This window comes from Brachyistius frenatus, unplaced genomic scaffold, assembly GCF_029030835.1.
Source record: "Brachyistius frenatus isolate BFR_SWC_R1_liver_20210118 unplaced genomic scaffold, ASM2903083v1 Contig_62, whole genome shotgun sequence".
NCBI classification, from domain to species: domain Eukaryota; kingdom Metazoa; phylum Chordata; class Actinopteri; family Embiotocidae; genus Brachyistius; species Brachyistius frenatus.
The window spans coordinates 857,139-873,079 of record NW_027210661.1 but is presented as its reverse complement, the minus strand read 5'-3'; the positions used below and the strand labels follow the sequence as shown (position 1 = coordinate 873,079).

At 39.6% G+C, this 15,941-nt stretch overlaps 1 protein-coding gene across 2 annotated transcripts in view; it reads left to right on the top strand.

Annotated features, from left to right (window-relative positions):
* The window catches only part of stx1a (syntaxin 1A (brain)), a 54,643-nt gene that overhangs the window by 4,939 nt on the left and 33,763 nt on the right, over positions 1 to 15,941 (top strand). For both annotated transcript variants that reach the window (XM_069706323.1, XM_069706324.1), the window contains exons 2-3: positions 8,519 to 8,596; positions 15,481 to 15,580. In XM_069706323.1, the coding sequence (XP_069562424.1) occupies positions 8,519 to 8,596; positions 15,481 to 15,580 (178 nt within the window). The remainder of the gene's footprint in view (positions 1 to 8,518; positions 8,597 to 15,480; positions 15,581 to 15,941) is intronic.

Below are 15,941 nucleotides of genomic sequence, written 5' to 3'. Positions count from 1 at the left end.
AACAACAACATAAATATATTTGCCACCCATTACCCTGCAGAATGACTGACTGTATGTGGGCATTTTCTGAGGCGATGCCCCACATTGTCGGGAGGACAGCATCACTACCGATCTCTGTTGCAAACCATTTTACCATTTGCTATTCTGGCTCAAAAATATGTTATTAGTTGTTACAGAAATATAATGGCTTTGATATAAAGTAACTTCTTGATAGCTGCAATAACATTTGGGCCTCTTTGGGTCAGCTGAAGCCGTGAACAACCTCCTGACATATCGCCTATTACGTTGATATGGCAAACTTATTAGCAAACTGCCTCTTTATTATTTTCACATTCATATTGGAGCCATCTCAGCACTCATTTGGAGTTATTTTTATGTCTGTCAGCCAAATGCAGCCTCATTACTCACTCTCCTTACTCACCAGTTTGTTGCTAACTGTGACACTTTGTCAGCTTTCTCAGCAGGTAATGTACAAGGGGGTTCAGAGCTTTTTCACTGTAAACAACTGACTGGTGAATGTGAGAGCCATGAGGATGAATCAGAACAGTGAAGTCTTCTACATGAAAACCAAAATAATTATGTTAAAAAGTGTCTCTGAAGAGGGAACTGCAGAGTGGAGAAATGTTTCTCTGTGTATTCATCAACATAAGCAATCCTCCAAGTAATCATTATTGCTGCCTTAGAGTCAGAGGAAGAAAGGAAGTCAGCTTTGACAGTAGTTCAATGTTCTATGGATCCTAACATTAGTCCTCTGTGGCCTTTGTGAATCTCTAACAAATACCAATCTATTTCCTCCTGATAGACAAGTGTCATAATTTCTACTAAATATTTTCTGCAGCAACAGATCCTGTTGTTTTTTTCCTGGGAGGGAAACGGTCCACTTTTAACGACGATCTTCTCTGAAAAAGACTTTGCCATGTTAAGATAATATTCCAGAGCCAAAACAATAAATTCTTCTATTAGTCGACTGATAGACAATTGATGGGAATGTTGATAATTAATTGTTCAAGGCATTTTTCAAGCATAAATCCAAAACATTTCCCAGTTCCACTTTCTCAAATGCAAGAATTTTCTGGTTTTTGTTCTCTTGTTTTAATATCTGAGTTTTGGACTGTTGATCAGACAAAACAAGTGATTTGAAGACGTCACTTTGGGCCTTGGAAAATTGTGGGCACATACAATTTTTTTTATTTCTGCCATTTTTTAAGGCTAAAAAAATAATCGGTTGATTGAATGATTAATCATCACATTATTCAGTCATGTAATTCTTTATATTTGAAGTTTGGCATCTTAACTGCTTGCTGGTAGTTTTCTTGTCTTTTCCCTGCAGTTCCTTTCTTGTAACTCTTTCACTGTCCCTCATTTGTTTTATACAAATCCTGTCATTCCTTGACATCCCTCTCTGTTACATTTCCCCCCATATCTACAATATAATTGCGTTAGTGGTGCATTGGCGCTGTCATAACCTTCATGGTCAGTGGGTTACACAGCCAGGCACGCTCAATATATTCCACGGGGAAGAATGAGAAGAGTCTGGGGGTGGGAAAAGCCGTGGCATAAGCCACGACGGCGCGTCTCTTTTCCCTGCCTGTGATCTGTCATTAAAGTTCAATACGAAGCTTTATGACATTTTCTCACCCACTCCTGCCACCCTGAACACCGACCAACCACCCGCTGCTGCCTACATGCGTGCCCGAGGCAGACAAGTCTGTGCGAAAATCCTCACAGCATGTAATTTATATATTCATATCCATATCCATAGACTTATTATGAGCTAACAAGCCAAAACGGGAGCGGGGCATCCACTATTTAGTCTAAAAGGTCACACTTCTCATGCAAGTCCCTGCAGGCAGAAAGATATATCTCTGTGAGTACTGGCAGCTGCAGACATTTAGAATTCTGGCATTGATTTACGCAAAGTCATTCTGTTATTGCATTAAAACTAATTTTTTAACCTTTCATAGTGTGGCAGTCTCTAAATTTGTGTTTCGTCATGTTTAAATGGTATTACTTTGATGATTACACTGTCAAAGGTCAGAAAGAGGTGGTGAGGGACGAATGAGAGAGAGGAGGAGCAAAAGAGGGAGAAAATCTCTGAAGTTTATTTGTTTTAGCAGCTATAAATACACATATGGCAGAATAAGATGTTGTGGTAGATACAATATGTCGCGTACCCCACTGAAAGATGGGCTTACCACTTCAATTGATGATTTAGTTTTAATTTAGAAATCCAAATCACATATCCTCATAACAGTTGAGCAGCAGATACGGACTTTTACCTCTTGGTGGGGGGTGCTAATATCTTAAAACAATGTACTTTCTTCTGTCCTTTTTATCATACATTTATTATTTTATTCAGTTTCGCGTGACAGGAACTAAAAGTCGGTGCCTTCAAAATAAGAGCATCCAAAATAAAAACAGGAAACAAGACCGTGCAAACTCAAAATATGGAAAAGTACAAAAATAAAATGAAGTTAACTGTTAAACACGGCTATCTTTAGCTAGAAGTGAAGCATAAACTTGGTTATTTATGCAATATAAAATGTACAGGTCTTGACAAAGGATATCATTAAAGATGGTCAAGAAAAAAAGACAAACACAAAGTGAAGGCAAAAGGAGGGAGAGCGAGACAAAGGTAACTGAGTCCATGTTGTGTGCGTAGGCCCCACGCTGCTGAAATGAGTCTGTAGTGAAGCTGGAGGAAAGAGAGCAAGAGCATGACAGACACGACAATGAGAAAGAAGAGAAGATTAGAGGGAGAAGAGATTGAGGAGGATTGTTAGGATAAGGAAATTGTTGCAGAAGCACACACTTTGACTCTGTGCTTCATCTCTTCTCCCACCCACATTATTATCCTTTGTGTATCTGCTGAACTGATGAAACCATCTTATTAACCTCAGCTACATCTTCTTTTAACTGGAATGCGAAACATCTGTGCTGAAGAAAGTGGTGCATTTTATCTTGATCAAATTGAAAATCCCATATAGAAAACACAGAGAAAAAAAAATACAACGAATAAACCATACAGCCCAACGCAGGTGCTGATAGATCCAAAACAGCAGAGAGACCTATCATGTGGCCCCTAACCACATTATAAGTAACACTTAAATCCCTCAAACTGCCATCAGTAAAAAAAATTCCCTGTGATTGTGGTTTGGTTGCTGCAAATGATGTTGAGAGTGCCAAAGTAAAGACAGAAGTCTTCAGATTTGCAGCTGTATTGAACTCTAATGTCTTGGCAGCACAGAATTATAGATTTTCTGCTCTGGGATTGCTTGCTCAATTAGCTGTTTTTTACTCCAGTGTATTGTACAGAAAACAGTAGCGGTCATCTGAAAAGTACAGCGTCACATACAGATCCTAGATTAAAACAAAAGTGTTGGGCATCATTTGTATTTGCACACTACTAGCGGGAATGCACAGACCAGCTGGTGCAAATGGAGAAATGAACCAGAATGTTGTTGGTTTTTTCCAGCTCACGGCAACTGCTGAAATTCACACTAACCATTAGTGTGTGCTCTGAAAGATGGAGACTTGTTGTTTCTCTTCGCTCCTGGTGCTGTAAGAGAGAAGAAGTTTAACAATTGGCTGGCCTTGTCCTGCCTCAGTCTATCACTTCCTGTGCCCTGTCATCACCCTCACTGCTCCTTGGTTGTGTAATTATCATGTCTCGATAGCTCTGCGCTGCGTCCTCATCTTCCATCAGCCGGTCATTCACTCTGACAGTCACTCTGTCAGCCAACCAGCGGAGCAATCAGCCGGTGAGGTCTGTTTGTTCATCTGTGGAGTCACTGTGTCAGCATTATCTCTGTGCCACAAAAATCTGCCATTTTCTCTGTGCGTGCGTGTGTGTCTGTCGATTGTTTATCTTTGTTTACCAGTTTTAAACAGTGAGAAGCACCTTATCGGACTTAAAGTGAACAACAGAACCACAGATACTAGTGCCAACATTACCCAAAAATGCAACTCAAGCATTGAATGTTGTTTTAATGAATGTGGTTATGCTCGCCATGTTGCTCTGTGCAGCTGACACAGATTTCTATGACTCATTTCTAATGGGACTGCAGGAAGCTGCTTCAATTAAAAAATTTCCCCTCGGGGATTAATAAAGTATATACCTACCTACCTACCCAATTGGCTGTGATACAAAAATGCGGGAACCAGACCTGCTTTAATATGGAAACACAAATGTACACTAAAGTACTTCCCACATGGGTTTCCATATCTTGAACTGTCTCTCACTGCTATGCTCTTGATAATTTTCACATAAAACCTTGAAAAGAGTCATAGGGCCAAGCATACTCTCCATTTAACCTGACTGCTTACATATAAACACATGTCTCTATGGTTTCTGATTGCATATGTTTTCACAGCTTTCACTAATTGTGGTGTTGTCCTGTTTCTCCTGCCTCTTTTACCTTGTGCAGTGTCTGTTTTATCTCTCACTCACTCTTGGTCTACATCTCCTCCCTCTGTGTACACTGGATGTGCAGGCACGTTTGTCCTCATGGAGAGACTTCCTGCTGCCATGGTGCCTAGGAAAACTCCCTGATCTAATAAAAAAGCATAATCAGTGTAAACCATTACACTACAGCTGAGGTGTTCCAACCGAGTGTGAGCCCCAGAGGCAGAGTGTATTGTAGGGTTATGATCTCATGGGAACCAGGTTGTATAGAGACGACCTCCTCTCTCTTTTTTGGCTGTTATATATTATCCGTGCATCAACTGTAGTGTGCATGTATGTTTGTGAGTCTGGCTCAGAACATCTGCTGTGTGTGGACAGTCAAGTCTGTAAGTGGAGTCAAGAGTGCGGCACTAAAGTCCTCTCCCAGCCTCTTTGTGGCTTAGCAGGCGCTTCAGATGTGGGTTTGAGGTAGAGGTTAGTGGTGTACCACTCGCAGTAAAACCAGACCAAAGCCCTCCGCGTCTCTGCAGGAGACACGGCATTTCTCTGTGGAGGCTGTCCACACTCTGGGTGCTCTCGGAGCCTTTTCTGATTCCCTGCTTGTCCTCCTCCTCTGCCTCCTGCTGCTGCCGCCTCTACTCTCTCTGCTTCTCAGAGTCTGCTGCTCCCCAAATGTACCATATCAGTGCCATATCAGCGCTCAACCTTTATTTATTATGTTTTATTGCAAAATGAGATGCACACCATGTTGTCCTGACAGCTGAGCACACTAAGGATGAGCTTTTAAATTTGGACGAATTGTTCTATTTTCCAAAATGTTTTGCAATTAATTTCTGTTATGGCGAGTATAAACCCTCCATAAAAAGACATCATACAATACCGTTTTTGTTGGATTAAATATAGCCTGAGTGGGTTTAGATAATATTAGTGGCTCTGCCTTCTCAGAGATTTGTGCCAACTGCTTCAGCTAAAATCTTTCCTCTCAGACATTTTTCCTCAGGGACTGGTTCCTCTTCCTCAGTTCCTCCCCCCATTCCCCTCAGTTTTCTCCCTGCCTCACTCTCTTTGTCAGCACATCACACTCTCCACAGAATAACCGTGTCTGAAAAGACAATACAGCTACGTGTTATTTATAGGTTCCATTTGAGAAAAGTCATGTTACACAATTTCCATCCATCTCAGTTATATAAAATAGCTTTAAAAAAATATTAATATTATTTGTAAAAACAAAGAGTTTAAGAATTTTTTAACAGCCCACCTTATTTCCAAAAATAAACACATTGGCGATAAAGTTAAGCGTTTGTTTCTAAATGTAGTTTCAACAATGGCGGTAGTGGTGCAGCTGGATGAAGCGATACAAACAGTTGTAGCAACGCCTGCAAATATTGGGAACAATTCCTATACATTTATATTCTTTAATCTGCAGTGGTCATGCCGTTTTACTCTGCTCGCATCGGAGGTCTCTGTTGTTTACAGCTTGTTACAATTTTGACTCACATGCGTGAAATCCTAATGGCCGATGCCGATTGGTTAAAGGCTGCTCCTATAGTTACAAAATTAACCAGAGGTCTACGCCCAGCAGGATGCCACAACTGGAAGTGATTCTCTACGGTACCCAATTGAAATGTTATATTCACAATCAATTTGGGTCTGGTAACACCAGGTTATAGTTTTAAGGTGACAAAGCTGACAATTTTAGTGGGATGTTTTTTTTTTTAAAAGTGAACTTTTTATTGTGACTCTTTATTGAAAATGAGTTTGTGCTCTGCTCTGCTAGCCTGCTGCTCACACTCTGCCCTCTGTGTGTAGGTGTTAGGCGTCATGGATCTTTTCCACAGCAGACATTTAACATCATTTGTCATAATAGAAAAAGCCCAGGTGTGTTACATTCAAGTGTCTCAGTGAGCCAGCATGCAAAATACAAGGACCCTGAAAGATGTCAGTAATTCTATTATACCTGCATTTACTACATTGAAATGTCAAAATGTCAGTTAAAAGCTGTAGTGTTGTAGAGATGATAGTTTCCATTCAACAAATGTATTTACCTCAACAGAAATACAGAGATACATACTGTGTAAGTAATGTTAGCAGCCCAAACAAAAATGACGATAGATGTGCATCTTGCTGAGCCATCTTTGATGTATTAAACAGCTGAAGATGAATCTAAGCATGTGGCTTATTCCTTCAATTGGAAATTGCTCGCCCTTCTCATCTGATGCATCTGATGAGGTTCCTCCTGCTTCCTGCTTCCTGCTGTTGTTGTTAATGCATTCCCATCAGTGTCTTTGTCTGGATGAATCTGGCCGACAGCCAGTACACATTAAGTGCATAAGAATAATATGCTGATAGACCCCACTGGTTTTCAAATGTTTACCTCATGGTTTTAAGAATTATAAAGTGTGGGGAGCTCTAATGATATTGTGTTCACATTTTTATAGGGGTTTTTCTTTTTATTAAACAAATTTCCCCTGTAATTTTATCTGTGACCTCTCCACCAATATCCCCCACAGTCCTCTGCTGTCTGGAAAATGTCCTCATTCTACACAAACAAGACTTCAGGGATTTCTTGCTTCATGGATTTCCAAAGAACATTTAAAGGTCGGGGTTGGCTTGAGATTTGAGCCACCTGTTGTTGAGAAGGGAATGTATATATGATCATAATTTTTTTTTTTTTTTTTTACTTAAGCCTCTTTCTCTGCAGTTTGGAAAGTTGGGGAGAAGACTAAGGAGTCATTTCAGGAAGAAAATGAAAACTGAACTCTGTTTTCACTGTTGATAAGCAAATGGATTTCATGGGCTGCTAATGGGGAACTGAATTAGTTTAACAGTGGCTGGATGAATGAGATGAAGCTACATGAGATCCAGGCCAATGCAGTGTAATGGCTGATATGAGGAGGATGGAAGACAAGGATCAGTCTGTTGAGCTGTAAAGTTTTATTTTTGTGGTGCTGGTAGAACTCTGTTAGCATCAAAAGGGCCTTTAGTAAATGTAAATTCATTTTAGTTTTGTTAACTTCTAATTAGGAATGGAAAAGCTGCATGTTTTTACTTCCAGTAATGTTCAAACGGATGTAAATCAATCACATTTTAAGAGGAAAACCAGTTGTCTCTTTGTTACTATTTACTCCCTGTAGTGTGCTTTTAAAGGGGTAGTTGGACATTTCTGGACATTTCCTTTCATACAGATTAAAACAAACCAGGTGAAATATGTTATTCGGAGAGCTTCACATAAGCTGGCCAGCGGACCGCCCCTGTTCCCAGTCTTGATGCTTATCTTGGCTAACCTATTGCTGGCTGTATGTTTATACATATATAGAAATGTTATCAAAATATTGGGCCAGTCTTTCAAGCTAGAATGTTTATATGTATCTGTACTTGCTAATGTATGGGCGGCACAGTGGTGCAGTGGTTAGCATTGTCGCCTCACAGCAAAAAAGGTTCCGGGTTCAAAACCAGTCCTGGGCCTTTCTGTGCGGAATTTGCATGTTCTCCCTGTGCTTGCGTGGGTTCTCTCCGGGTTCTCCGGCTTCCTCCCGACATCCAAAAACATGCACCTCCCCAGCTCCTCCTGCCCACATGCCGAAGTGTCCTTGAGCAAGACACCGAACCCTAAATTGCTCCCGATGGTGTACCATCGGTATGTTGTAAGTCGCTTTGGAAAAAAGCGTCAGCTAAATGAAATGAAATGTAATGTAATGTATGTGTGTGACTGTAGAAGTGTGCAAAAGTAAAGGTTGTTTCTGCCTGCAGGTCCTAATTTAATTATAACTTGCCAATCACTTGACCTGTGGATCTAATTATAAGTGTCGTTAAGTGCTCCTTGTTTCTAATCAGTTGATGGGTGCAGACAGTGTTGATACTCTACCGTTTAACCTTGAATTATGCAAAAACAACCTTACATGTTTCAGTCCAGTCGTTACCAATGTTATCCTTAATAGAAATTATGATTACATATCTCAGAGTTGAGTTGAAATCTTTAAAGGATCTTTTCTTTTTTTTGTTGTTGTTTCACTGTATCAAATAATTCCTGTGTGTGTGTGTGTGTGTGTGTGTGTGTGTGTGTGTGTGTGTGTGTGTGTGTGTGTGTGTGTGTGTGTGTGTGTGTGTGTCCAGGGGAAGGAGACGACAGAGGAGGAGGATGAAGTCGCTGTGGGGTTGGAGAAAGGATTTATGGACGAATTCTTTGAACAGGTTTGTTTCTCACTGTCCTGATCTTTTATTCTTTATCTCTCTCTCACTATGTCACTATTTTTCCCGTTCACACAATTACCAGTTTGCACTTTCCATCCAGAATTATAAATCAGTTGGCACACTACAACTTCCTGGGCATATTCTTCTTCTGCTATTAAATCTAATTGTGCTGTTTTTTTCAGAGCGCTGTAATCAATCTCATCCGGTTTTCCTTCTTTGGAGAGCATTGATATGATTTATAACTATTGATGCTGTTGCTGGTGTGGCATGGATCATTATGTATTTTATTTATTTTGAAATAGGCCTTTATTGATTCTACATATCACACCAGTGGTCTCTTTGTCCAGCTCTGAATAACAACATTCTTCCCGTCTTTCCTCTTGTACACACAAGAGGCCTGTGTACAACTGCATCTATGAATAAGTTTAGGAGTGTATTTTCCGGTACATGCTGTGCACATGTGCTGGGAACATAAACTGAACATGATCATGGCTCTGAGGGAGTGCCCAATTTCAGTGTAGCAGCAGTTGACATCTCCTCCCCAGAGAGACCCGCTGAGAATCATCAGTCATATGGAGCAAGGCTGACTTTACTGTGATATTTTTCGCTGAGAGAGAGAAGTGGCTTCTGAAATGCCTTTTTAATGGGCCTGATCTCGCACAGAGAGCAGTTTAAAAGTAAAAAGCAGAATAATTCAGATCAAGTAAGAAGAAAGCTAAGGGAGACTTTACATTTGTATACAGTGAACCCTCGCTATAACGCGGTTCACCTTTCACGGTCTCGCTGCTTCACGGATTTGCATCGTGCATTGTGTTCTGCATTCTGATTGGCTAAACAGTCTCTCCGCTTCTTCTCTACCTGTTTGTCAATAACGTTGCGGTTTAATATGTACACGTACGTAAAACAGCTCGCCAAATTTAAGTTTGCAAATTCTCTTGCAATTTCAAGTTTCTCTAAAACCCATAATGTCGACAAAACGTTCTGCACCGACAAAGGCACTTGCGGTCGGGCCCAAAAGGCAGAGGAAGATGCTAACTATCGCAGAAAAAGTTAAACTTCTGGACATGTTAAATGAAGGTAGAAGCTATGCGGCTGTAGGTCGCCATTACGGAATTAATGAATCTCCCGTTCTAATCCAATGACTCGGGTCGCAGTGGATCTCAGCAATTTGAAGCCTTCAGTTCGTATTGATGATTAAAATTATTATTTTACAGTACAGTAGTTATTTGTAAAAAAAACATTTATACAGTACTTTTATTTGTTAAACAAATGCTTGGGCCTGTAAAAAGGTTTTGTTCTTTGGTTTCAATGTATTATGGAGTATTTCATTGTATAATAATTGTAAAAAAAAATAAAGGTTACTACTTCACGGATTTCGCCTATCACGGTTTCTATTTGGAACGTAACCCCCGCGAAAAACGAGGGTTCACTGCAATCCATATTTATTATCACTTATCGTGTATCTGCTGTCACGGCCATATTTCATTATATTTCATGAGCTAGTGCATTCATGTTTAAAAAAAACCTCCTGTGTACAACCAGTTCATGTACTTTGGAGCTTCATCTTTGAAGTATTTAAATCACCATTGCAAATGTTGGTACAAAGGTGGGTCATGTTAGGGTGAATGCCATTTAACAGCATGTGTGAGTTATGAAAGAGGTCTGAAAACCATCACTTTGATATGTGAGTTTTCAAAGCAACCTGAGGCAACAAGCACATCTCCACAGACGCTAAATCATCTGTGACTGAGCTGCAGGTGAATCGATCAAAACTCATGTATACATATTTAATATATCAAGGAGAAAAAGTCTCAAAAGTTATTAGATAGGGAAAAAATAGACAAACAACATAAACAAGAAGCCCCCATCACGGCAAGAATATGTTGGACATATTGTATATAACGTAAAGGTCTATAAGCGTAGAAGTAATTTTGAATCCACATGCTCCTTCAATCATATAGAACCACAAATTCAATCAAATTGGCAGCTTATAACTAGACATGCTCATTCATTGTGCTCAGGGCTGCTTTTCATGCAGCGATAATCACTGCCTGCTATGTGGCTGTTTAGCTCCCTCCAGCTCCCCACCCACCTGCTGCATTAGCATTTAGATTTTTCCATTCAGTATAACTTCATGTAAATGTGAATGTTTTGAAATGTGCACACAGTCCCATGTTTGTGAGCTTAGTAACAGGTCTGTGTCACGCTTGTGCACATTTCAGAGCATCACAGGAGCAAAGCCAAACACATACATGTATATTTTTGTAATAATTGGTTCACGCCTTAATACATATCCTGCCGGAACTTGTGCATGACCTCATAAAACCCACCTTTTCAGCAGAGATTGCAATCATCCAATCATAAAGGTCAATGAAACCAATGTGCAGAGCCTCATCTCAGCTGCTCATGTCCACAGTCTTTTATTCATGAACCAAAGGATAGAAATGCAGATTGACCAGCAAATCGAGAGCTTATCGTCACTCTCGCTACGATTGTCTCCAAAATGGAGCATCGAGCAGGCAGACCACTGAAGTGCTGAATGGCATCAGCTGCTCCATTATTTTTTTTTTTTTTACCATTAGTGGCTCATTTTTCAGCCCATTGGCTGACAAATATTACCCTCAGCTTGCCCCACCAGCCCGAGGTTCCAGTATTGTCAGTTTAAGGTGTAAATAATTCAATTAAATTTTATTTACATAGCGCTAAATCACAACATAGGTTATTTCACAGCATTTAACACATTAAAATCCTTACAGCAGAACTTTACAGCATTATACAACAATTCACTCTTGGAACCACAAGCAGGCTGAGAGAGAAAATCTCTGTCAGGATGACGTGGTTCTATAACATCTGTCACGATGATGTGGTTCTATAAGATCTCTGAGATACGATGATAAGTTTATTAGAGTAATCCATTCTCCATCTCAGATTTTTTATGTAGCTATAATTGGTTATATCCTCGATTTAAGTGTCTGTGACTGAGCAGAAGTCAGTTCATAATACCTGATGACTAAGACTCCACCACGACTCGGCAATCCAGACTGACATTGCTGATTTTCACTTTGACTTCCTTATTCCACGTGAGAGAGAGGTTAAAGTCCAAAAAGAAAAAACAAAAGGACAGCATCATCTAAAAATAGAGGAGACACCAGCCCAGTCACACCAAACTGGCTGTGTCAGTATCCTGTTCATTAGGGAGACTGTGACAATACATCCTTGTTAACACCTTGCACCATTTTGATTTCATGTAAGGAAGAGGAAGAACAAATGGCTCACATCTATCCCTGTATGCCATTTTAGCTTAAATCCAGAGAAATTATTTTTAGAAATTATTTTTCAAGTGTAAGAAGCTGTTTTTTTATTTCAGCGCCCAGAACAAAATCTCCTGAATCTGAGGTTTGACAATCAGTACAGGGGTGATCGAGGGTACGTCTTTCAAAGCTCTGTGATTATGGGTTGTTTTAGCTCTGAGGGAACACCGCAGCCTGCAGTCATTTCTCTCACATTAGTCTCCTCATATTTCTACTCTGCCGCTGCCTCTGACTTATTTAGACTGTATCCATTATAAAGAAATGTACTTCTCTTTATCTGTCTGTAATTTCAGTGTGTCATATTCATCTCAAGTGAGACAACAAAGCAGAATTTGACTGAAACACAGGGATTAGAAGAACATTTTGAGAATGAGCTAGAAACCAGGAGGGATGATGACACAGAGAAATTTGATGAATGATTTGGAGAAGTTGGATGGCAAAACCAGAGAGGAGGAACAGGTAAAAACATGTGACAGAGGGAGATGAAGTCAGTGAGGGGAGCAGATTCAGGTAGCAGACGGAGAGCGGGAGCAGTCATTCTCTCACCCTGACTGAGTGTGTTAATTAAGCATTCAGTGGTGATCTGGAAGGATAGCAGACCGTAGTGAGACTGCTGTCCTTCACTCACACCATAAACACGACCCTCCGAGTGTGGATTATGTAATGTGTTTGTTGCATCTGTGTAAACTTGCATGTGGCTGTGTCTGAACAGCCTGGTATATGTGCATGTGTGTTAATGGGACTGCCTATAAAAGATTGTTTTATCGTTGTCAAAAGATCCCATGAAGAAACCAAAACAATGAATTTATCCCTTTAACAAGACATTGCTGTCTCTCAGCCTGATGTTATCCAGTTTTGAAAAGTGTTGATTTTTCTTCAAATCACTCAACAAAATCCTGAAATATTTGTATTCATGGTTCATGATTAAAAACTAGAATGACTGTTTAACTTTGGTTTCTTTAAATTAGCTAAATTTGTATAATAATCTTCTAAACAAAAAAAAAAGAGGCATGATGGACTATTTCCATCCATCCATTATCTATACCCGCTGTATCCTGAATAGGGTCAGAGGGGGGTGGAGCCCATCTCAGCTGACTTTGGCCAAAGGCAGGGTTCACCCAGTCCATCACAGAGCCAATATGCACTATTTAATTAATTAATTTGATGTCTCTCAATTATATCATTCAATTATTTGTTGTAGACAAAGTTTTGAACAAATTATTATGTAAATAATTTGAATCAATGTTTAAGAAATTGTATTACTTTTTATCGTTCCATTTGTAAATACTCCATGTGGGATCTGGTTTGTATAACTTTGCTCTTCCTTGTAAGCTCGTGAACCAGGACATGTATGAAACAAAATGAAAATAATCTTTCTTTATTTTGAAAATTACCAAAGTAGACAGTTTCTCCTGGCCCATCACACCAAAGCAAAGTCAACACAGAACCAACAAAATGTGCACACTGATAAAGTTTTCATTATATTGGAATTTTTGCTGCACACCGTTATCAATACTGACATGAAGCACAAGAGTTTAGTTGTAAATAATTATTTACATATGTTGTTCAACAACAGAATCTGTGTGCATACCTTTGTGTACAATATGGGATTTTTAGTACTAAGTACCAACATTTAAATGTACGTTTGGATTCTCTTCACCTGCACAAAATTTACAAGATTGAACCCTGCTATAGTCTGAAATTTATTTTCAGAAACAAAACTATACAATTACAAATAAGTTTGTTTTTAATTATACTGTAAAAGGATAGTTTGTTGTTGTAAGTTTTAAACTTCAATGATTATTTTGTAGTTAAACTATGAATTTGCCCTTTAAATATCTGATTATAAGAAACAAGGGTCAAGCAGAGAGCCAAAGATTCATAATAGATCTGAAAAGATTTTGAATCTCATCCTGGGGCATGTAAACACCATTACATTCATCAGTAATTTCTTTCCATCGTGTAGGGAACCTCATTTCATGCCCCCAAAATCCTTCAACCTTGGTGATGCAAAAGTCAAGTGAGTGAAAGCAAGAAAGACTCACTGTGGCCTCAGCTCTTCTAATCATTCTCCCTACCAGATAAGGATTACACGTCTACACTACAATAACTTCAATTAGATGACAAAGGACTGTAATTCTTTGAATGCATTGCCAGCTATGAGATTTTGGTTGTTAAACAGGGGAATTGTGCGAGACACAGGGAGTAATGAAGAATATCATGGTGTATATCAATTTCATAAAGTTTAGTTAAGTGGTCCTGTAAGTGTGTGCATGTTTCAGTTTGTTTTGTTTTTGCGTGCATGTGATCTTTTTTTTTTTTTTTTAGCAGCGTCTGATATTAGTTTTTCTCCCACACCACTACAATTTACCTGATGTCTTATGAGAGCTGAGAGATGCATCGTGACTCACTAACACATGGTTTCTAAACTGAGACAGCTTAAAGTGGTTTCATCTTCTGCTCACTTACTGCCTCCTTCATTTCATCCTTTCTGAATTTCTCTCTCACAGTTTTAACCCTGTGATCGTTCCCCACCTATCTTACATTTATTTAACTCTGTGTTCACCTCAGTGTGCCACCTTTAGGGCCTGCTCTCTCCACAGAGGTCTATAAGAACCAATTATATTTTTATAAAAAAAAAAAAAAAACCAAATCCAATCAACATCTAATTAAAGACATAATTGGAGAATAATGAGCCAGGCTGAGAGGAGGAAAGGAATGTAGAAGCTGTGAGAAATGATAGAGGAAAAGGTGGCGTGAGAGACCAACCAGAGATATGCACGAAGAAATGACAGTGAACGCATTGTTGAGAAGAGTTAATGGAGAACAGGCTGGCCTGTTGCTGAGCAGGTGTAAAGGAGGAGAAAGTGATCATCCTTTTGACAGACTGAGATGAAAGTAGAGATTGATGAAGTTGCCAACAGATGTTGCTGCTCGTCCAGCTGTTGTCACGAGCCAGAGGCAGCACAGCTGGTGATGAGGCAGCAGGGAGTTGGAGGAAGGTGATTGGTGAGAATGTCACATCTGCATCTTTGTGGCAGATGATGCACAGTTCAAAGGAAGATATGAATGTGATCCACGTTCAGGGTCAGTTTTCTTTATTGCATTTAACAATGCGCTTCAAGGAACTGGTTGTTTGTTCTGTCTTTAAGCAACACAGAAATCTCTAAAATGGCTAATCTTGCTCTGTTCAAAGGTAAAAAAAAAAAAAAAAAAAAAAAACATCTGCTGACCAATTGTACCAAACAAGGCTGATTTTGGACATTTTGGCAGAATTCGGTTCCTATTTTCTATGTAGCTTCCAGTCTTACATCACACACATACATAAGAGACTGCTCCAGTTTTTGCAGAGTCACAGAGAGATGATGATTGAGTCTGGATAAACATGATAAACTTTCATATATCTCTGTTATTTCACATAAATCTGGTTCTCTCTGCTTTCATTCTGCCTTCAATATGATGATTACATCTTTAGTTCCGTTTATGTCAACATCAGTCAGGCTAATCAGGGGTGTTCCTGCTCAGCACTGAACAGATCTAAAGCACTTTTGGTGTCTCTCTCTCTCCTGACAGGTGGAAGAGATCCGTGGATTTATCGAATCTCTGGCAGAGAAAGTTGAGGAGGTGAAAAGGAAACACAGCGCCATTCTTGCCTCGCCTAACCCCGATGAGAGTAAGGCTGTTTGTACTTTTCTGTTTCTTCTTGTTGAGTTCTTTCAAACATGATTCCTTCAGGGTAAAACTGTGCCAGGACTTTCACAACTCCTGCTCTATGCTGTGTTTTCATTATTGCAGAACTTGAGTGCCTCAAGGACTCAGGTGGTTTTTTTTGTAGTGGTTTATCTTTGATTGATTAGTTGTATTTTAGTCCTCTGGTTTACAAATGTGGATGACATTGAAAGAAAACAAAATCAGGGCATTTTCACCGCAAAAACTTTCCCAGAGGATAAAAGGTATCTATGAACTTGCTCAACCGACGCTTGACTGGAACCACTAGGACTCAAGCCGCAGGGCTAAACATCACTTCATTCGAG